Here is a 22910-nt window from a genome sequence, read left to right on the forward strand (position 1 = left end):
ACGCACTGCTCCTTCCAGCGCGCACCTCGCGCGGACTGGCGGGCGGCTCTGCGGGGGCGGGGCCCCGTGCGGGAGCTCCGCGGGGGCGGGTCCGGGGCGGGGCTTGTCGGGGCCCCGCCCCGGCCGGAGTCTTGAGCTGGCGGGTGGCGAGCGCTGAGAGCTAGTTAAAGAGGCGCTCGGCGGCTGGCGCGAAGCAGAGGGCTGGAGGTGCGCGCGGAGCCGCGGCTCACGTGTCTTCACCCAGTGGAGTTCTGGGCTCTCCCCGCCGCCTGCACTCCCGCACGCTCCAAGACGCCCGCTCGGTCACTTTCGTGCCCTGCTAGCCCTGGCCCACGTTAGCTAGGCACCGCGCACTTCGCGCTCAGTGTGCCAACTTGCCCGAGCCACTTTGTCCGCGAGCGGCGCTAAAGGGGGGGTGAGGGGGGGGAACGGTGCACTGCGCATGCGGAGCTCCAAATTCAAACAGCTGTTTGCCGAGGCTGAAGTGGTGGGGGCACTCGGACCTGCCAAGGCTGGGGTAGGCTTTCTTTGGGGGGCGGCCGCTCGGGAGCCATGGTGGACCGCGGCCCTCTGCTCACCTCGGCCATCATCTTCTACCTGTCCATCGGGGCAGCGATCTTCGAGGTGCTGGAGGAGCCGCACTGGAAGGAGGCCAAGAAAAATTACTACACGCAGAAGCTGCAGCTGCTGAAGGAGTTTCCGTGCCTGGGCCAGGAGGGCCTAGACAGGATCCTGAAGGTAAGCCGTCGCCTGTACCCCCTGTACCTTGCCTGGAGCTGGCTGGAGTCTAGGCGCGCGGAAGGGAAGCTCTCCTTAGCTTTTGGTGGCCCCCCAGACCCAGTGGAAGGCCCTGGGGGTACCGGGGAGCGGTGTCCCATCCTGAGTCCAGCTTCGGGGATCTAACCTGGATACACATAAGGGTCACCACGCGTGGGAGACTCGTTGGAACCCGGCTTGTCCGGAGACAACTTGGAGTTGACCCCAGGTGAACTGAGCGCGGCCCCCTCCGTCTCTCGGTATGGTTGTGTGGGTACCTCCCTACTTGGAAAGAGGCTGTAGGGCGGATAAAGGCGTTTATCTTTCTTTGGAGAGGCTCCCGGAGTCCGGGGGCCTAGCCTAGCCTAGCGGGTTGCAATTCCCGCCCGTCTCCACCTCCCAGGTCCCGGGCCAATGCTACGCCCGCGCGGATTTTCTTCTGGAATCTCGACACCTTCTGAGCAGCAGGAGGGGTCTCTCAACGTCCCCTGCCCACAAAGAGCCCAGGAAGGGAGGGAGGGTGTGTTGGGGGGGGGGGTTAGGGTGTGTGTGTGTGTGTGTGTGTGTGTGCGTGTGTGACTGCGTGAGCCCTGGATAAGGGCCGCTGGCTGGAAGGCTGGGACGCGCTCAAGGTTCCGCAAAGGCTTATCTTGCCGAGACGTCCAGGCTTGGAGTTAAACTTCCGTCAAAGTAGCCAGTTAAACAAACGGACTTTTCTAGAGAAGCAGGAAGAAAGGGGGCGCGACTGGGCCGTGGTGTAGGGGAGTGTCTCGTCCTCGTTGGCACTGGAGCCTCTATCTCTTAAGGGCGCGCTCCCTATCCGTGGCATTGACCTCACTCAGATAAGCTGTGGGCTGACCTTCTAGTTCCAACTGTGTGCATGCCCGGGACCTTTAACCTCCCATTTTCTTCTCCACCTGCCTCTTCAAACGGGAACCGCCAGATCCTGGATGCCAGGGCTGTAGACGATCGGGAGTGGGGTGGGTGGGGAGGGGGTCTGTCAGCGCGCCTGGTGGAGCCTGGATAAACGGTCCACGGTTTTACGTTTCTCTCTTAGGATGAAAGATGCCAGAAAGAAAGATGCGCAAAGGAGCAGCATTTAATCTGCAGCAGCTCTGAGTATCTTATGCTGTGTCCAGCTGCACACCCCCCTTTTCGTCGGCTTCTGTTTCCCCATATGTAAAATGGGAATTAACCCTTGGGAATTTACTTAGTTCATCCCATTTCCCATCCCGCCTGCACTGTTGTGAGGTTGAAAGCAGAAGCCAGAGGCTCTTAGCAGTAAAAACCCGCTATGGTCGTGTGGGTTCCCATTCTGGGACCCCTGTGTGGGTCAGAGTAGAACTGGACCCTAGGGTCTCCAGGGGCTAGGGTTTTCAGAAGTAGACCACCAGTCTTGAAGGCCTCTGGGTGGGCTCAAATGGCCAACCTTTCCACTCCCTTGGCCTTGAGTTGTTGGACATTCACATTGCTGAGTTTATAGGTGCCCACCAGGCCGACCAGCTTAAGAGACTTGCCCTGTAACGCGACCCGTGAGGAAAGTTCCGAGACCAGATTGTGTTGTGGGACTGCTTGGAGTCCAGAAGAACCTGTCAGCAGAGCCACAAACAGAGGCAGGGTTGACTCCAGAAACTCCAAGTTGATTCCTGCAAGCCTCTGCAGAAGCAGGGCAATGGCCAGGTTTCTCTGAGCTGTTTCCTTCTCTGTGTGGGGCTAGGTTTTAGTGGGGGAGGGTCACCTGCTGGGTAGCTATTTCCAGGTGAGGGCGATTGGGAGGATGAGCTTTAACTAAAAGTTGGCTAGGTTAGGATCTGTGTGTGCCCCGGGAGGGGTTGGGGTGATGTAGGTTTCTTCTGATCCCAGTGTGGTCAGGAGAGAGAGTTGGGGGGGAGGGGTCACTTTATAATTTCCCTTGAGGAAACAATTCCTCCAGAGAAAGAGTTTTGTTTGGTTTGCTGCACGCCTTTGTTTTGAGGTGGGTAGAGGGGCAGGGTACAGGCCCAGCGGAGATGATAAAGCCTTGCTGCCTTCGAAGTGTTTCCCCTCTTCCCTGCTCCTCCCGCCACAGCAGGGGAAGGAAGGAAAGAATCCAAGGCTAAATGTGGGAAAATAAACTTCAAAACACGAGGCGAAAGGAAAGGGGGGAGGGGGTGGGGAGCGAGGGGGTGAGCTGCGAGCCAGCCGGGTGCAGCTGCTGATGGCTGCCCGCTCTGGAGGCTAGACGGCTTCCGTAAGGAACAAAGAAGGCGCCTCTTATTTCTGAGGCCCCTGCTCAGTCCAGTCCACACATGGCTACCCTCCGAGAAAGCAGGCAGGTAACTTTAGGAATAGAGAGTTTTGGCACGGGGCCAGTGTGATTTGGAGACCCATTACAGACATGAGGTCTCTATACACAGTCAATTCCATCCCCATTCCCAGCCAAAACAAAAACCAAAACCCCAACTACAAGCGAGTGCCCCCCACCGAAATGAAAGCCGACCCTTGGAAGCATTTTTTGCTCCTTCCATTTCCACCCGTAGAAATCCGCTTTGCTCTGCCTGCTGCTCTGTGACTCAGGGCACTCACTACCTCAGGAAATTGGTTTAAGGAAAAGTGAAAATTCTAAATTCCTTTCTTTCCCATCTGGCTGCCTGGGCATTTTCTACCCGCCGTCCCGTGTCTGGGCAGCCTCTGAATCACATTGTAATCATAAAGGAGCCCTAGCTGGAAGCATTCCTGGGGTGGGGGCGGGGACGCTGCAGGGATGCTTGGGAGAGGGGTGCTGTGGGGATTGGGATTTTCTTACCGATGGTGTGCGCACTTTATACGAACCTCTCTTCAGAAATACTTCCAGGGCATGTCAGGTGCTTCCTCCCCCACTCACATGGCCCTTTAAGTGAGCTTCATTAAGCAGGCAGCAGAGGGTGACTTGAAAGTGCTGAAGGGGCCACCCTTTTTCTGGCCTTGGCAATCATCTTTTTTAACCCCCTTCCTCCAGAGGCCGCTCCACCAAGCATATAGTGACTCCCCAGCCTCTTCCTAACGGGGAGCGGTCCCTTCAGTGGAAGTTAGCATTTCCAGAGCACTTCCTGGGTGCTGACCTCTGGGGGTGGTCTCAGCCACATTTTATGAGAGCTGGTTTTGCTACCTGGCTTGGGCATTTACCGGAAGTCCTTTAACCTCCCTTTGCCTCCTTTTCCTTCTCTGCAAACTGCAGATTTTGTCAAGTGTTGGGTAAGATGCCTGCAGATAGTGAAACAAAAGTGGCTCAGCCTCAACTGGTTGGAGTTTGGTATTGAGCAAGGCAACTTGCTAATTGCTCTAAACCACATTTCCCATCCTCCTTACAGAGCCTTAAACTGTCAGAGAACTGGTAACCGTGATGACAGCCAAACCAACACTGATCCACTGTCTAGTGGGCTCAGGCAACCCCTATTCGGGAGCAGAGTACAAACCAACCCCTATTCGGGAGCAGAGTACAAACCCAGGCTGTCTCTGGAGCCTGCACCCTTCCTTACCCGCATATGCCCCTGTCCTCGCTACCTCTGGGTAGAGATGACATAGGATTATCGTCCTGCAAGTGAATTTAGTAAATTGGTTCAGACTGGGCAATTCTATTTTCTGTTTCCCTTAGAACAGGTCCTCTGCACACAGGCTTCTCCCATGTTGTCACCTGGCCACCCCAGCATCACTTCTGCTACCGAAGCCACAAAGCTGCCTCCCCAATCGCACCAACTGCCATCAAAGTCAGTTCTGAGTCATAGCGACCCTGTAAGACAGACTAGAACGGTCCCTGTGGTTTTCCAAGACTAACTGTTTTTGAGAGTAGAAAACCCCATCGTTACCCTGTGGAGCAGGGTTGCAGCCCAACCGGTAACCACTACATCACCAAAACCAAGGCTGAGGATTGGCCTGAAGAGAAAGAAGCCAGGTTTCACATGAACAGTCCATAGAGGAAGGATTTGAGCAAAACCCTCTGCCAGGCTCTATGAACAAGCATGTGACATACATCTCATTTTAATTTTATCCTGTAGACCACCTTGTGCTCTTTCAACAGGTAAGGAAATCAAGACTTGGGAAGTTGCTGTCACTCACCCCCTTCAGGTGTTAAAAAGGGCAGCGTCAGCTTCAAACCAGTGTCATCTTATACAACACATGCTATTAGTAACCAACCATTTAGTAAGCACTTGCTGTGTGCCAAGCACTGGGCCAGGTGCCAGGAATGCAAAGATGAATTAGACCTGGTAGCTAGCTCTCTGGCTGCCCTCTGGGAAGACACATAAGCAAACCCAGCTTGAGACAGCGAGGTCCCTCAGAGGCACCTGGGTAACACTGAGATCTCCGGGTCCAACCTGAGATGACCGGAAACCAAAGTAAGGTTTTGGAATTAAGATTTTAGCGAGGGGGGGAAGATTTTAGCGAGGAGCCCTAGGTGGCATAATGGGTTAGTGCTGGGCTGCTACCTGCAAAGTCAGCAGTTTGAAACCACCAGCCGCTCCAAGGGAGAAAGACAGGATTTTCTACTCCAGTAAAGAGTGACAGTCTCAGGAGCTCACAGGTACCCTGCCTCAGGGCCGCGGTGGATTGGAATTGACTCTCGAGGGCAGTGACTTGGTTTGGTTTGGGGAGAAGTGAAAGGCGTCCTGGTGATGCAGTGGGGTACGAAGTTGGGGCGCTAACGGTAAGATCAGCAGTTGCCACTCACTGTAGCCGCTTCCCACCGCCCCAGATCTAACTCCAGTTTACCCAGACTGCTGACCCGTTCACGGAAGCCTGTCCAATCCCCTTGGCCTCCGTCCCACCTAAGCTCCCAGACAGCATGATTGCATTACGGTCTTCCGAGGTTTTCCGCACGCGCCAGACCTCTCGCCTTTCATTTTTTTGGACCCTTCCCGCCGCCGCGCGCGCGTGGGCCGGCCGCGGCGGCCATAAAGCTCGCTCCATCCTCTCCAAGTCCTGACATCCTGTTATTAATACCATGCCTCTTTCTCAAGACGTGAAAACTGAAACCTCGGATTCTGTGATGAAATGACATCTGACCAGAACGCTTTCGAACTGGTGTGTGTGAGGTGGGGGAGGTGTGGAGGGGGATTCATTGGGTTTTCTAGGGAAGTGAGGGTTCACATGAAAACCCCTTTTGTTTGCGCCTCACTGGAAATTATAAAGCGCCCTTAACTCCACTTCACTGCCTTTGTGAGTTCCAGGACACAATGTGTCTTTTGATTGGCGAAGGTGGTGGGGGGGCCTCTGTGTCTGGTTCCCTGGGCCTTGGGTTCCCAGAGTCTAGGACTGCAGATGTGGACAGTGGAGACATTGGCTTTCCGAGAGGAAATGGAAGCCAGAAGTCTTTCTGGTAGCTCTTTCCTTGTTTGTGTTTTGTTCAAAGGTGAAAGCAGCCCCCTTCTCCCCCCGCTCCAAAAGAGAGAGAGAGACCTCTCCAATTGGTATATTCATAAATTCGCCTTCGTTCACGACGCTGACTAGAGCGCTCGTGGTTAAATTGAATTCCTGTTAAGTCCTTTGGAGAAGAGAACCCTTGGGATGATTCTCAGAGGCTGAGTGGCTGCTGAAAGGTCAGTGGTTTGAATCCAGCATCCGCTCAGCAGGAGAAATAACCAAGACGACAGTATTGGGAACTCTGTCCTATGGAGTCGGAATCCGCTTAGCAGCCACAGTCTGGTTGCATGATTGCAGAAGGCTCCGGAATAGGAGAATTATTGAGGGTAGATATTAGTATGTGTTGACAGATCCCGGTGGGAGGGGAAACTGTGTAGGGGGGAGGTGATGGCTGCTACTTCTAAGTATTTTCCTGGGGTTCTGCCCTATTTATAGCCAGGCATTTAAAAGAAACACAATCCTCTGGTTTTAGATGCTGTGCTTGGCTGGCCCTGACCCTGGGCCAAGGGCTTTCATCTTGAACTTGGCTGTTTGCTGTCTGATTAGGCTTAGCCTCTGAACTGTGTGTGTGTGTGTGTGTGTGTGTGTGTGTGTGTGTGTGTGTGTGTGTTGGGGGAGGACTGTGCCGGGAAGCGCATGGCTTCCAAGGGCAGAGGCAGCAGGCTGCTGTAAAACGGGGTGCTCTAGGGGAGAGGAGGAGTGGGGCAGGTGGTTACAGGGAAGCAGGCGCTCTGTGTTGCTCACGCTCTGGCATCCCTTTCTGGAAGTGGGGAAGCTCAAGTGGCACCAAGCAGCCCCCTAGAACAAGACAGGAGCCCTGGACCTGACTTCCTGAGAATGGGGAGTGGCCTGCCATGGACCCAGAACCTGCCAGAGCTCTCCCCCACCCCAGGCGCCGTGCCAATAGTGTGTGTCATGGTTATAGGGGTGGCTTATTGACCCTGGTCTCCTTACTTTAGAGGGTGTGCCTCATAAAATCACCTCATAACTCTTCAAAAACGTGTTTGGCACATCGTCCTCCAAAGCAAACCCACTGTTTGTCAGGTGTCGATTCCCATTCAGCGACCCAATCCAGGGTTCCCCAATCTTTACAGGAGCAGCGAGCCTCAGAGTGGCCAGTGGGTTGGAACTGCAGTTAGTAGTCCGACCCCCAAACCATAGCACCAGCAGGGTTCCACAGACACATAGCAAGTGGCTCTCTTGTCCACCCGCAACCGTCAGGGAGGGAGAACCAGGAGACACAACCCTTCCTGGTGGTCCCACCGAACTGCAGTCATGGGGCAGGGAGGTGAGGGTCAGGGGCAAAACCCTTCTTCTGGGTTTAGCCAAGGAATTTGAACTCATTACAAGTTCGTAATTTGCAAGGAGGGGAGGAGTGAGGAGCCTTTCTTTCATATCCCTCTTTTCTCCTAATCCGAAGTAACGGCATTTCTGTGGCCTGATCCCTTCACCCCATGGCTGTTCTGATAAGGCCACTTCCTCCTCCCTTCTCTGTGACCATGAAGGGTGGGTTTTTTCCACGGAAGCCAGGAACGCTCGCAGGGGCCCCTTCCCCCCCAAATGGAGCCAACCCAACACTCCCCTCACCCCAGCCCTCCCTGCTCAGGGCATCTTCTCGCGGGGAGGGCCAAGGTCTGCCCTTTGTCCTCTCTACTGTAAAATGGACTGCTCTGTTTGCCCCGCAGTTTCTTATGTGAAAGTGGGGTTGCTGAGCCTCACCTCCTGCACAGATGGCCTAGGCCTCTTGCCCTTTTGTTCCCCAAAGTGCGCGCTCATGCTCTCTCTCTCTCTCTCTCAGGCAGGGGGTGGGGGTGTGGAAGTGTGTGAAGTGGAGGTGGGCCGAGGAAGGGGCTCTCCCCACTGACTGTCATTTCCGGGTGCGGTGAACACTCTGAAACCGAAGGGGCCTTCAGAAGGCAGGGCCAGAGTGGGGAAGCAAGGGGAAATGCGAGCTGAGTGCTGAGGGACAGGCAGCAGATGGCCCGGGCAGCAGAGTGGAGTGAGGGTCAGAGACCCCTGATGGCGCCGCCTTTCCATTTCCTGTAGGGCGACGGGCGTCTCTGGATGGTGCGAGTGGCTAACGCTTGGTTGCTGGCCAATGCATCGGGATTCAAGGCCACCGAAAACCCCGGGGTGACACACGGGGTCCCCAGGCAGCTGAGTGCCCCAGAAGCCAGCTGGTTTTGAAGCTACCTCTTAGTCTGTGTGTGTGTGTGTGGGGGGGGTGGTGGTGGGATCTAGCTCAGAACAAAACCACGTACCTGCCCTCAGAGTCCCCCTGGTCTAGGCAGGGGGAAGAATTCAAATCAGACTCACTGCAGTGGAGTCGATGCTTAGTCGTAGCGACCCTGTGGGCCGGGTAGAACTGCCCCCTGTGGGTTCCCAAGGTTGTAGCTGTTTTTAGGAGGGAAAAACTCCATCGTTGTCAGAGAGGCTGGTGGTTTCCATCTGCCGACCTTGCAGTTAGCAGCCCAACATGTAGCCGCTAACCCTACGAAAGCAGGAGCAAGAGTGAGGAGCTGTAACATCAGCAAGGACACGTATTTGGGCATTCCAGGTATGCACTGTAGAGCAGCGGCTCTCAACCTGTGGGCCACGACCCCATTGGGTGTTGAACAACCCTTTCACAGGGGTCACCCGATTCATAACAGTAGCAAAATGATAGTGATGAAGTAGCAACGACAATTTTATGGTTGGTGGTGGGTCACCACCACATGAGGAACTGTATGAAAGGGTCGCAGCATGAGGAAGGTTGAGAACCACTGCTAAAGATGAACCGGCCTTGATTCAACAGGAGCTCAAAGCCTTCTTGAGTGAGATCAAGCGTAGTCAACGGAGCTGAAGCCTAGCGTGGATCTCTGAGGAGGGCCAGGACTGGAGGGGTTCAGATAAGAGACTCCATATCTCAGGGACAAACAAGGGGAAAGGGGGTGGGGACTCAACTGCAGACTCCTTCCTATCTGGTGTGGCCAACATCAAGGCCCTTGCGGCCCACAGGGCCAGCGACCAGCCACCCCAACCCCTCACATCTCCCTCCTAGAGGCAGAGCAAGTGACCCCCTCATAGAAGGCCCCATCTGAGCAGCTGCAGCCAGATGATGGTGGGACATGGGTGGAGTGGGTGACAACAGCCAGAAGTACACAGTCCTGCCTAAATATTTCGGCAGGAAACCCAAATATTTAGATGGAAGAGAGGGAATAAAGAATACACATTTCAAAGCCAAAGAGACCTGGTGGGCCACCCAGGGACCTTTTGATAGATGAGGATGTCTCAGGTCCCCAAAGGAGGCCCAACTCAGGCCGAGAGCCTGTGGCCCTCCCTGTAACACAGCACTCTTATCTGTGAGGCTGTGTGGGCCAATGGGGGTGGGCTGAACAGAGAAAGTCTTCCCTAATTTTTTCCCCTAGAGCAGACAGTGAGCAGAGCATGGCCCTGCTGAAAGGCAGGGAAATGTACACCAGCCATACTTTACAGATGTGGCCCAGAGACTCTTCTGGGAGAGGGTGGGGGTTAAAATTCAAGGTGGGGGAGTGAAAGACAGTGGGCAGCCCCAGTAAGAAAGCCCAGAGGGAGCCAATCAGATTATGTAAGAAAACGTTATGAGCAGGGGTTTCTCAAAGAGTCTTCTTCATTCCTGTCTGCATCCCCGATTAGGATAAAGGGCAGGGCCAGAACAACCACCACAGGGAGTCAGGACAGAGCCAGAGCAGCTCCTCATAGCCGGGTTCCCTGACAAGCGTGCCCATGTGGATTCTGTGGGCATGAGTAAGACGGATCCCACTTCAGAGATGGGGAGCCCGGCAGCTCAGGGTCTCACCACTAAGCATCCGGAAAGGTGGGCCCACAGTTTCCCCCCTCTAGACCTCTGACCCCTGCTGACACCACCTTCAGTATAGCCTCCTAGGGCAATGGTTCTCCACCTGTGGGTCTCGACCCCTTTGGAGGTTGAACGACCCTTTCACAGGGGTCACCCGATTCTTAACAGTAGCACAACTATAGTGATGAAGTAGCAACAAAAATAGCTTTATGGTTGGGGGGTCACCACCACATGAGGAACTGTATGAAAGGGTCGCGGCACGAGGAAGGTTGAGTACCACTGTCCTAGGGGGACGATTCAAATTCCTCAGGTCCCACCAAGAGTGATAGTCTTGGAAACTCAGGGGCAGTTCTACCCTGTTCTGCAGGGTTACTATGATTCGGCATCAACTCAATGGCAGTGAGGTTGTGTCTGTTTTTTCACTGACAGAGGCCAGCAGTCTCTGGAGGGTGTGAGGAGATAATGGGTGTGGAGTTTATACAGCCTCTAGCCAGGGAAGGGTTCTGTACTGTTATCACTCTCCCACCCACAATACTGCTCCCGTCCTCCCTCTGGTCCCACAGTTCTGCTATTCCGGGGGCTCCACCTGGACTTACAGCAAGGACCAACACTCTGAATAACCAAGGTTCAAAAAACCCATAGCCACTGACAGTGCAGAGTAGAACCACTCCCTAGTTCCAAGACTAGATCTTCACAGGAGCAGACAGCCTCATCTTTCACCCGAGGAGCAGCTGCGAGGTTTGAACTGCCAACCGTGGGGAGAGCAGCCCACCAGGTGACCCCCAGGGCTACCAGGGTTCCGTCTGAAGTCAGCCAAGGGTACTGAATGTCAGTGCCCTGCCTCACCATAGGCTGCTGTTACTGGGAACCATGGAGTGGGTCTCTCAAAAAAAACAAACAACCTCAGTTATATATTTGCAAACATCAAGACATATAAAAATTCCACTTAGCACACCACACCAATGTGAGCATGATTTAACATACACAAGTAAACTTTAAGTAACATTTCGACCACTTAAACATTGAAAATGGTATATAGTATACCTTCGCAAGTCTGAACATACATCAGGAGTTGGGCCTGATCTGACTTTCAACATTTTCTGTGGGTTGCTGTTGTTGTTGTTTGTCTTGAGATTTATCTCAGATGTATTATGTCACTGGGGGTGACCCTCTTAGGGACTAAGTAGAGGAGGGGTAAGAGGGAGCTGATGTTAAGGAGTTCAAGAGAATGTTATGAAACTGATTGTGGTAGCAATGTACATGATTGATTGATGTGATTGAACAATGGAACGTTTGATACCTATATTAGCTCCCAATAAAATGATTTCGGTAAAAAGCAAAGAAAACAAAACAAACCAAAATTCGGGGGTGGGGAGCTGATAGCATTGATGACTGTATAACCCCAACAACAGAATTATAGGCGCATGGACAGATAGGATTGTGTGAGACTTGGCAAAATAAGAAAACAGAAAGAGTAAGGGTTCCTGTGGGGGAGGGAGGAGACACAGGGGAACAGACATCACTGAGTTCACGAAGAAAGAAAAGGTTTGGAAATGTTTGAAACTGGGGTAGCAATTCTATCTGGCTGCTTGATGTGACTGACTTAGGGTGTGATGTTATCTGTATGCGCTCCCAATAAAACGCTAGAAAACAACAAACCAAACCCCCTCAAGCTCACTGCCATCAAGTCATTGCTGACTCATAGTAACCCCCCCCACCCCCAGTAGAAAGTCCAGTCTTTCTCCAGCGAAGCTGCTGGTGGTTTCGAACTGCCCACCATGCAGATGGCAGCCCAACTAGGCCGAAGCCAGTCATGGGCTCCCTGTAGACTAGGATTAGCATGAGGACAACCCCAGGTCCAGGAGCCACAGTGCCTGGCACACGTAGGTGCTTCACAGGAAGCCTGCCCACCTCTTGTCCATCCAGGCCTGGCTCAAGCTGTCCCCCGTGTAAGTCTACAGCTCTAGGCTCATCTCTATGACAAGGATCCCCTGGTGGCTCACTGTTTAGGTACCCGGCAGCTCCGAAGTCCTGGTGACTACGCCCATGGGAGCAGCCTAGGACCCCTCTAGGGCAGTTACACTCTGTCCTGCTGCCAGTTGAGATCAGGGATGGCACGCATATCTGTCGGAAGGCCCACTCACCTCAAGGTTTTCGGTTCAAACCTATCCATTCACTTGCTTCTTCTGTAAAGATCACCTACTGCCGTTGAGTTGATTCCAACTCATAGCGGCCGTTGAGCATCAGATTTCGGAGTTTGTAAATCTTTACGGCAGCAGACGGCCGCCTATTTCTCCTGTGTGGCAGCTGGTAGGTTTGTCCCACCACCAGCCTTGCGAGGTAGTGGCCAGTAGGTTTAGCTACCTGACGAGGATGGGATTTGAACCCACGCCTGCAGATCATAATGGATTGGCAGTCTATCTCCTTAACCACGTGGCCATCATGCTCCTTAAAGATTACATCCAAGAAACCCTTCTGGTGTAGTTCTCAGGTGGCCGAGTTGCAATGGGCTGGACAGGAACGAATTTATTTGCTTTTTCTTTTGGTGCCCCAAGTCCCAGCCGTAGCCCTGTGTTGTCAGGCCGCGAGAGCTGCTCAGTAGGCCTGTGAGCTTCAGGTGACTGGACTGTCTCTGACATGCCTGTTGGATCCCAGGTGCCCAGCCTGGGTCCAGGGAGGCTTGTGAATCTTCAGGGTGGAAGTTCCAGGCGTGAGAGTCAGGAGCCCGGCCTTTCGCAAGGTCAAGGTCATTACCTGGTGCATGAAGCCAGGTGCAGACTCCTGGAGTCCCAGAGGCTCCCAGGGGAAGGTGGTCATTATCCAAACCTACTCCCACTCCAGCTTCCGTCCAAATGGGCCAGGGCCTAGTGGTTAAAGACCGGCTTTCAAGTCAGGTCAAGTCCAAGCTGGGAGTGCCTTAGGATCCTGCCCTTGCCCCTCGGGAGCACATTGCTTCATCTGAAAGTGGGGTTCAGTATACTCTCAGCAGAGTGGAGATCATGTGTGTGGTTACCCTCTGAGACCAGCTTATTGTCACTTTGTCCCCTTCGTAAGTGGTGTTACAGATCCAATAGCTCGCCGTCCCTGGACTGGTTGGCCTCCATGAGCCCCGTTCTCTGTCCCATGTCCTGTCCCTTGTTTCATAAGCTTTTCCCAGGCATTTCCCCTTTGTCCTTACTAAGGGCCATTTGATGCAGAGGGTGTGTAGCAGGGGAGCGTGGACATGGACAGCATGTCCGATCCCGGGCCTGGTGAGGCAGGTGCTTGCTAAGTGCACACTCCGTTACCAGGCCTTGGCTCCAGAGCATGGCCCGTAGGCAGTGTCTTCAGACCACGTACTGCGGAAACCAAGAGGGCAAGTGGACGTGCCAGCGGGGAAGCACTGCTTGCCCGCCCACCCTTTCCTTGTGGAAGCTGCTTTTTTCATCTTCAGAGCCTTCTGGAGAGGAGCAGGAGGGAGGCCAGGCTGTTTGCAGAGGGCCACATCCCTTGCCGATGCGGTCTCACTGGACTTCTCTATGCCATGGGGCACCCCGCACCCCCACCCACAGCTGACCAAGGACACTGACACCGGGGAAGGGCCTGCTGGGGTGACACCTGCCCAGTCCTTAAAAGCTTCCGACTCTTGTGGGCCTCTGGGACCTGATGAAAGTGCCTTCCTGTGAGCTCCTGGGGGCTGACTCTGAGGCTTGCTTGCTAGATGGGGATACTGAGACCCAGGGAGGAGAGATTCACTCACTACCAGCCAATGCCGACTCACAGCGACCCTATAGGATAGGGTGGAACTGCCCCTGTGAGTGTCCAAGACTAACCGGTAGTGGGAGTAGAAAGTCGCAGCTGGTGCTTTTGAGCTGACTTGGTGGTTATCAGCCCAGTGTGTCCACGCCCCCCCCCCCCCCCCGAGGCCACCAGGGCTCCTGCAGTGGACTGGAGGCCCAGACAAGTGCCAGGGGTGGAAGGATGGTTAGCGCTTGATTTCTCGCCAAAAGGTTGGCAGTTCAGTCCCAGCCAACTGTGCTGCTGAAGAAAGCCTTGGCGATCTGCCAGAAAGTGTTGTCAGCGGTTCAGGCTCACAGTGGGCCCAGGTGTGACTCCCACAGCCGTGCAAGCCCTAAGGGGCGCAGGGGCCTGCTCGAACAAGTGGAGTGGCCAGGGCTCAGAATCCACTCGATGGCAATGGTTTGCTTGGGTTTTATGTATGCTGCTATTGTTAGAGGCTCAGAAAGAATTATGGTTTTGGTTTTCGTTTTTTTGAGGGGTGGTAGGCCACCAGAGCCTCAGACAAGTGACCGGATGCCTCCCTGCTCCCCCAGGAGTTTCTACTCCCAAGGAATCAGCGCCCGTGTGGCTGCACCCAACAAGCTGGGGCTGGGGGAGGAGGGTCATGTTCTTCATACCTCTCCTGGTGGCCGATCATAAAATGTGAGGCAGGAAGGTAACCGGCCCTTAGTAGCTGGGGAGCCCAGGCCCAGACCTTGGGGAGTTACATGACTTGCCGGAGGTCACTGTGCTCTAAGGGGAGGGAGGAGAAGTACAATCAAGGGGCAATTAGAGTTAAGTGGGGCCATTAGGAAGGCTTCTTGGGAGCAGAGGGTGGAGGGGTAGGCTGAAGGTTGTTCAACACCCTAACAGTCCCCTTGCCAACTCTGGTCAGAGAGATCATGAGAAAATCTGTGTGCCCTGCAGCCCCACACCATCACCTGTCCCCTCTCTCCTCCCAGCAGGAGGCGCTAGCATCAGACAGGCGGGCAGTCTCAAATTGGACACGGTGACAGCGAGCGTCTACCCCTTACACAGAACTGGAGGTCTGTAACCCAGAAGCCACCACCATCGAGTGGGTCCCCACTCAGAGTGACCCGTTAGGGCAGAGCAGACTGCTCCACAGGGTTTCTGAGTCTGCCAACCTTTATAGGAGTAGAAACCTCATCTTCCTCCCAAAGAGTAGCTGGTGGGTTTGAACCACTGACCTTGCGGTTAGCAGCCCAGCACTCACCCTACTGCGCCACCAGGACTCCTTAGTGGTCTGTAGCCACTTATAAATTAGTTGGGGTGGGAGGGTGGTGGCAGCACGCTAAGGGCCACAAAGGGGACTGGTGACATTATTTGACGTTTTGTGAAAGCCTGCCTTGGGCATTGAACTCCCATCTCACAGACACCCCACTCCCAACCCCCTCCAGCATTTGCAAGGAAGGTAACCAAGACAGAGAGAAGTTAAGTAACTTACTGAAGGTCACAGGGCTAGGTAGTTAGTGGTTTGAACTCAGTACTGAGGTCGAGCCAACACTCTGCAGAGCTGGCCTAAATTAGTCCCATCTTGCTGCTCTTGCTAAGCTGCCAGCCACTCTGCCTGGAACGGCCTCTTCCTTGTACCCTGGCAGCGCCGGGCACAAAGTTGGCCCCATTTGCTCTGCTCGCTCCTGTGGGCTCTGACACCCAGCTACCTGTGTGCTAGCCTCAGTGACCATTTTGAGGGTGACACATGTTAAAGCAAGAAAACCAGGGTTATGTAACTGACACCCCCCACTCAAGCTGTCAACTATCCCTACCCCCAACCCCTTCTCCCCTCTCCCCTCCCTACAGACTCATTCCTGAGCCATAGCTCACCTTGCTTCTAATCCCTTTTAAACTTTTTTAATGAAAAGAAAAAAAAATTTTGGGGGGTGGGTCAGGGGACTCTTCCAGCTCTTATAACAATCCATACATCCATTGTACGAGCACATTTGTACATAGGTTGCCATCATCATTTTCCAGACATTTATTTTCTATCGTGAACTTTCTGATGGTACGTCTACTCCTCGTTTACCGACTGTCTCCTTAACGTGACATCTTGAAGTTAGAACGGTCTTGGAGAAAGTCCGCCTGGTTGCTTTAGCCTGTGTGGCACCAGTAAACAGCGAGGTGCGCATAGGGCTGGCTGTGATGCATAAGGCCGTGACACGTTGGCTGGGCCGCCCGCGACGCTCAGCCAGTTGGCGGTGTTGCATCCTGCTAGAATTTGGCCGTTAGGTCATGCCGCCATCAACCTCCGTTTTGTAATGCTGTGGTCCTTCTCCATTTTCCCCTCATGCCGATGGTCACATCACGGCCTGGCCTTTGGGACCTGATCCACATTGATCAGTGAGGAGATGGGTGTCTTTGGGATGGGATGGTATTGCGCCCCCTCCTGGCCCTGGCATTGTTCCCACCCCTCATCCCTCACCAGGCTTGTGGGTTGAGAGAGCCCAAGACTGGGGTTCCCAGAAAGATGCCCAAGGAGCTGGAGGGAGAATGCAATTGCCTCTCGCCGTGGGGTCTCTGCCTGTGTCCCCACATTACCTGCCGTTTCCCCGTCAACTAAGCCCACTTTTGTGACACTTCCCCCTCTTGGCTTCTCCGGGGCTCATTCCCATCAGGGACCCTGGTGTATATCTCAGGAGGGGCATCCCTTCAGCTTCCGTTCTGCTAGGGCGTAGCAGCTGCAGAGTGAGACTACCAAAAGCCCGCCGGCTGTCTGTTCTAACGGGCTCATCAGGTTTTCAAGGCTGTCAACCTTTCTGAAAACAGACGGCCGCCTCTGGGCAAAGCTGGCGGCTTTAACCGTGTGATTAAGCAGTCCCATACTCAGCCCCCACTGCCCACCAGGGCTCCTTGGGCGCGGAGTAGAGCAAGATGGTTTTGCAGCAGCCCAAGACCCCAGGACCGGCCGCTTGTGGAATCGACCGTTTATTCTGGCTTGGGTGCCCTCCCATCCAGCAGCAGCCTGGCTCCTCCCAGGCCCTCGGTGCAGGGTGGAGGTGGGCACCTGTTCACAGACCCTCCAGAGGAGAGCAAACGGCAGCAAACAGCAGCCCGGTAGCTTCCCCAGGGCGCCTGTTCAAATAGGACGCTGGCCTCCCGGGTCGTGGAATGCATCCTGACAGTGTTAGCTTTGGAAGGGCGCCCTTCCCTTCTCAGCATCCCCCCACCCCCCGCCCCTTCCCCTTGGAGCCTTGTGTGCAGAAGTGCTGAGTGGACTCCGTGGGGCAGGCTGATGCACTAGTGTGTCTTGTCAGCACTCCCTGGAGTAGCAGGAAAAGGGAGGGTGTCCTGATTTTCTCAACACCCCTCCTCCCCCATCTCCCAGACTCTAAACTCAGCCCGAGAATATATGGGCACGAGGGACCCCAGGAGCTGGACTCATCCCCATCTGGAAGGCTAGTGGGCTTAGCAGTCAGACCTTTCCTGAGTACCAGAGCCGGTGGCAAGGTTGTGGTATTTAACCCTTTGAACACCTCCCCACCCCCCACCTCCCGTGCCATCCAGTGGCCCTATCTGTAGGACAGAGTCGAACCTGGTCCCTGGGGTTTCCAAGTGCTGTAGGTCATTATGGAAGCTGATTGCTTCATCTTTCTCCCTCTGCATGGCTGGTGGGTTCGACAAGTCGGGGTGAGCCGCCTGCTGCTTAACGCGCCCCTCGCCCCCACCAGGTCTCTCTGGTAAGAGGCTATTAGACATCACCTCTGGCTTTGGCAGGGGGTGTGTGTGTCATTGTGCCTATTTGTTTCTTAGCGAATGAGGCGAGACGTCCCAAAGCTGGTTCAGGGCCATGTTCTCACTGAAGGTCCTGGGGGATGAGCCTGCTGGTCTCTCCAGCCTCTGATAAACCCTGGTCTTTCCTAGGCTGGTTGCGCCAGTAAAACATCAATCTCTGTCTCTGCGCTCGGTGTCTCTGGGTCTCCTCTGTTTTATCAGGTGACCGCTCTCCAGAGGGTCAGTGTAAAAGAGGAAGACTCTCAAGGAGATGGACTCAGTGGGAGCGCGACGACGGGGTGCAACGTGGCCGTGGCCTGCAGACCAGGGCAGTGCTTGGTTGTGTTGTGCAGAGCAGTGCTCTGAGCCAGAACCAAGGGCACCTAGCAACAATACCAAGGCACTGGATGAGGCCGCCTCCCACTTCCCCCCTACTCCAGTACGGATTTTGTCTTAATTGAGCTGATCACGTCTTCAAAGACCCTTGCAAACAAGGTCACGGTCACAGGTGCCAGGGATGAGGACTTCACAGCACATCTTTTGGGATCCTAGGACTCCATATACTTCACCAGGCAGTACAGAGGAAGGGTTAAACGGAGGGTGGAGCATTGTGTAAAGGCCTCCAATGCTCCAGGGAAGAAGAGTCCCTGTCCCTGTCATATGGAACTCAAGGATGGAGCCTTGCCCCTCTTTATAACCCCATGACCCTTGCCTTCCCCCCATCCCATCAGCACATTGCACTGGGAGGTGGAGAGGGTGCGGTTTGTCTTAACTGCCTCCCAACACCTCCCCCCGCCCGTAGTCTTATGAGAACAAAGCCCCACTGGATGCCAAATCTAGGACCATATAATGATTAATGAATGTCCTTAACCGTTGGAGCCCTGGTGGCATCATGAGTTACCTATTGGGCTATTAACCACAAGGTCAACAGTTCAGAACCACCAGCTGCTGTGTGGGAGAAAATGAGGCTTTCTACTCTGTCCTTGTATAGAGTCAATATGAGTTGGAATTGACTTGATGGCAGTGAGTTTGGGTCTTGGCAGGGGGTGGGCTACCTGAACCATGACACCCTTAATTTCTGTCTTCTAGCACCCTTCTCCTCCCACACATATACCCTTACGACCCCTCTTTGTTTTTCAGACAGGCTCTAGCCCTGCCTGGCCAGCTGCTCCCCGAGCTGAGCACTGGACTGCTCCAAGCGCTGCCTCTCATCTGTGCAGTGCCCTCCAGGTGGGGGACACTCTGTTCTCTGTTTGGGCTGGTCGATAAAGTGCTGGCGGCCAAGTGCGTCAGCGCTTCCCAGGGCGTGTTCTCGGTAGCCCAGGGCAGGCTCCCAGGGGTTGGAGGCACAGCAGCTGCTGAGCCCTGTGGGGGTGCCTTTTTTTCAGGTCTAACCCTAAAGGTTGTAGAAAACTCTAGAAGAAGCTGGGGAGTTCAGTGGTCATAAACTGGATTTTGACATGCCCATTCTGTCCAGAATGTCTCCGAGGGTCAAACCACCTAACTCCATCCTCTGTGTTAGGGGTATTGTGTTCATGTTCAGTTAAAACTTCCCTCTGGAGTCTAAGTTCCCTAGGGGCGAAGCTAGGCTAGGCTAGGGCCGGAACTGTGTGTTTCTCGCAGCGCATCTGAGCTTTGAGCCAGGCTTCAAAACACAGCAGCCAGGGAGCGGGTAGTGGGGAGGGGGAGGAATGGGGGGGGAAGGCAAGGAGGCTCCAGTTAGAGTGTAGGGTTTGTGCTTCTGTGTTAGCCCCAGAAATTCAATTGGAAAGCGGAAGCCAGGCAGTGCAGAATCAGCAAGGCGGAATTATTGACGACTTTTTCTTTCGCTGCCGCTGAGATCTGGTGTCAATGCAGTTAGATCTCCTAAACGACAGAAGGGGAAAGCAAAACCAGGTTAGCTTTCAAAGGCCAGAGCGCACATACCCCATTTCTACCCCGAAGTCATTCTGCCACGGACGAGGTACACACAGCTCAAGTCAGTGTGGTTTTCACGGACTCCGCCGCGAAGTCGGAATCCTGTCGTCTCTGAACCAGTGCCTTCCTCATTTTTAAGGGTTGCCACTAGGATGACAGCGGTGACGCTGGCGGCAAACCATCTGAGGTCAGAAGTTTGAAGGAGTTTAAACCATCGGGGGTGGGGGGGCAATAGAACTGCTTGTGATCATGTATACACAACTCATTTCAAAAGCAATTTAGCCATGCAGGTGCATGGTTTGTGCATACCGGAACAAGAACAAAGCTGATGGAATGTGAGAAATGCAGCCCATGTCACTGAATACGATGCATAGACATTCTCTAACGGGCACCTAATTTCCTATGTAAGCCCTCACCAAAACACAATAATTAATATATATATGGGGCACTTATCATCTTGGAAACCCACAGAAGCAGCTCTGCCCGTGAGTTGGAATTGACTCTGGCAGTGAGTTTTTGGGGTTGGGAGAGTGGCGAGGTGGCCCAGCAGCCTTGAGTGAGGGGTGGCGAGCAGGTGGCTGACTTGGGGTAGGGGGAGCCTCTCCCTCACCTGGAAACTGGCAGCCCCCCTGGTCCATTTTGTGTGTGTGCAGAGGTCGTGTTGAAGGCCTTGCTCTGGCTGTGTCATCGGACCCGCATGAGCATTCCAGAGAAGGGGAGGCGGGAGGGAGATCTGGCTGCACAGTGGTTAACCAGGAGGTTTCTGGTTCAAACCTACTCCCAAGCCTGGCCAAGACCTGGAGACTTCTGTAAAGATCGTAGCCATGAGGCCCACCTGGGGAATTTCTTGTCAGTCACCCAGCATCACTGTGAGTCAGAAGTGACTCCCATGTCGCGCCCCCACCCCCTGAACGGCAGGCACTTGATCCCGGATGGCCTGACCCACCGTCATCAGTCAAGCTTGGCGACACCTGAGGTGGGACCAGGATGTAGAAAAAGAGTCATTTTCACAGACAGCTGGCGCGTTGCTCATGGTCTCCAGGCTCCTTCCTGTTGTGGCCCACCAGCTGCCCCCCACTTGTGGAGGGAAGCCTGTTTCAGAGCGCTCAGGGTCCCGGGGAGTCTACCTACTAGATCAGCATCTCCTTCCAGCGGACACAGCTATAATGGTGTATTTCCACTGCTGTTTCAGAACGAGTGAGCGCAAACAGACTCTGGAAACTTTCAGGGGCTTTCCAGACCCTCGCTCGGTCCCATGGGAGAGAGGGTCTTGGGCCAGAGGAAGGGGAAGGGGGTGGGGAAAACCCCAAGGCTTGGGAGCAAGAAAGCGGGTTCAGGATCATGCACGGCGTTCTCAGGCTGAGTCCGGCCTCTGACCTGCCTGGAGTTTGCTCCGGGCCTCACGCTCCCCACCTGTGTTTGGGCTGCTTCGCCCTGTTTTCAATGCCCCTTTGCTTGGACTTGAGAAAGGCTTGGCGGGAGCCCCCCAGGGACTGGCCTGACCTCAGAGTTGTTTACCAGCTGCGATTCCCACTGTCCTGTCGCCCTTTCCTGTCTGCCTGCCCGCCTTCGTCAGACTTGAGTTCCCCACGTGCAGGTGTCCGCAGAGAGCAGGGAAGGAGTTTGTTCATGCTGTTGGCCCCTTCTGCCTCTGGGTTGAATTAGGTTGAGTGGGTGCTCTGAGCATGGGGGGAAGGCGATCTCTGGCATCTGGCAGGGTGTGGCATTTACAGCCAGAGGACACAGCATTGCCGCTCTTCTGCCCCTCCAAACAGGGGCACAGCCCAAGGTGGGAGGGAGAGGGTGCTGAGAGTCCCTCACTTGCTCATCTTGGCCTCTGGCTCCTCTTGCAGGGGAGAGGGAAGAGGTGCTTCGAGAAGGCAGGCTGCATTTGAGAAGGTCACTGCCAGGCCACTTTTGTAGTTCTTAGCCGCCCAGGACAGACTGTTCTGCGTCAGCAGCCCAAGGGCTGAACAGACCACTGCACAAGCCTGTGAAGAGGCCAATGAAGCTCCCCCCCCACCCCCCGAGTTCTGCAGGGGGCAGGGGCAGACAGGAGGTGGCCATGCGAGACACAGACCTTGCTCCCCTACCTAGCTTGCAAATGCATGCCCCTTCTTCCAGCCTCGTGACACACTCCCTGGCCCAGCAGCACTGGCTGTCCTTAAACTGTGGCTCACAGCCCTAGTCAGCCTCAGACAGTGGTGACCCACGTGTCCCAGGACTGGCCTGTTCTGATCCATAGGGTTTGCCTTGGCTGGTCTGCAGAAACAGCCCTGCCTCAGCCTGTGAGGGTCCCCGGTAATGCACAGACCCCACCAACCAGGATGGTGGCTGAGCCTAAGGTGTACCAGCTGGGAATCGAACTCTGGCCTCCCGAGTGGAGAATGCTGCCACTGGCTCCTGGCCAGCTGCCATCGATAAGGCAATGAGCATCTCCAGTCCTCCTCTGGGCCCTCCAGCCCTTTGACTCTTACCCCTGACGGCCTGACCCACGCGGTGGTGGCAGGGGCGGGAGTGTGCTGAGCTCATTTTAGGAGGGGCTTTCAAGAGGTTCCTGGAAAATCCCCTTCTCTTGTTTTTCCACCAGCTCTCTGATACCCTCTGGTGCAGATGCAGAAGCAGGCCCAGCAGCCAAACACACCTCCGCCTTGTTGGGAAGGCTCAGGGGGGCCCGGCCTGGCTGGGGGCCGATGGAATGGGTGGGGGCAGATGGGCTGGGTAAACATCCACGCTTAAAACCCACAGGTCCATGTGACAAGAGTGGGAAGGAGGGACTAGAGGGCCCGACCGTCCTTGTGTTTTCCTGGGGCGCTCTGGTCTCACCTAGGGGTTGTGACTGGAGGTGCTTGTCAGAGGAGTTTCCATGTCCTGTTGCCGGGCCAGCCCCAGTCCCCAGGTTTTGGAGTGGGGTGTTGTTCCTCCGACCCCGCCCCCCACCACCACCACCACTCCTCACATCAGCCCAGCCCCTCTGGGCTGGGAGGCCTTGGCTGTACTTTTCCAGACCTTCCGCACAAAACAGCTCTGTGTATCTTAACTCTGGTCACGTCCCACTCCCCAGGCAGCCAGGCATGGCCGGTGGGTGGGGGAACCTTCCTCTCGGGGTGGGGCAGGCAGAGGCCAGCCACATCTGGTCTGGTCTTCTGCTCCCGTGACTTATTCTTTGTACCTGGTCCCCGGCTCAGGGATGGGGACCATCCACAGCCTGCGCTGTGTTTGCGAAACTGGGGCTCAGCAGCGGTACACCTGGTGGGGGACCCTCACCTGTATCCCACCCAGCCATTCCTGGGGTGCAGGGAATTGGTCTTGGCTGCTGACCCCACTGGCAACTCAGTCTTCCTGTGTGGGCTGTGGAGGCAGCAAGACACGCCCCTCCTAACTCAGAAGTACCAGCCACCCCAAGGTGCCCATGCTGGCTGACTGGTACTTTCTGTACCATTGATGCCAGGGCAGGATGGAGACCAGCTGTTGTTGAACCAAAGGAAATGGGCCTGGACTGCAGCCGGAGGGATTTAGGTTCCTGGCAGACAATGAGAAGGGATTCTGTGACAGG

The 22910-nt window shown here is 54.9% G+C and overlaps 1 protein-coding gene across 1 annotated transcript in view; it reads left to right on the plus strand.

The window, feature by feature from the left end:
• The first annotated feature begins 536 nt into the window (after positions 1 to 536).
• KCNK5 (potassium two pore domain channel subfamily K member 5) overlaps positions 537 to 22910 on the plus strand; it is a 58363-nt gene continuing 35989 nt past the window's right edge. The window contains exon 1 of the mRNA XM_075554111.1: positions 537 to 738. Within this exon, the coding sequence (XP_075410226.1) occupies positions 553 to 738 (186 nt within the window). The 5' untranslated portion in view covers positions 537 to 552. The remainder of the gene's footprint in view (positions 739 to 22910) is intronic.

This window comes from Tenrec ecaudatus, chromosome 7, assembly GCF_050624435.1.
Source record: "Tenrec ecaudatus isolate mTenEca1 chromosome 7, mTenEca1.hap1, whole genome shotgun sequence".
In the NCBI taxonomy this organism is placed as follows: domain Eukaryota; kingdom Metazoa; phylum Chordata; class Mammalia; order Afrosoricida; family Tenrecidae; genus Tenrec; species Tenrec ecaudatus.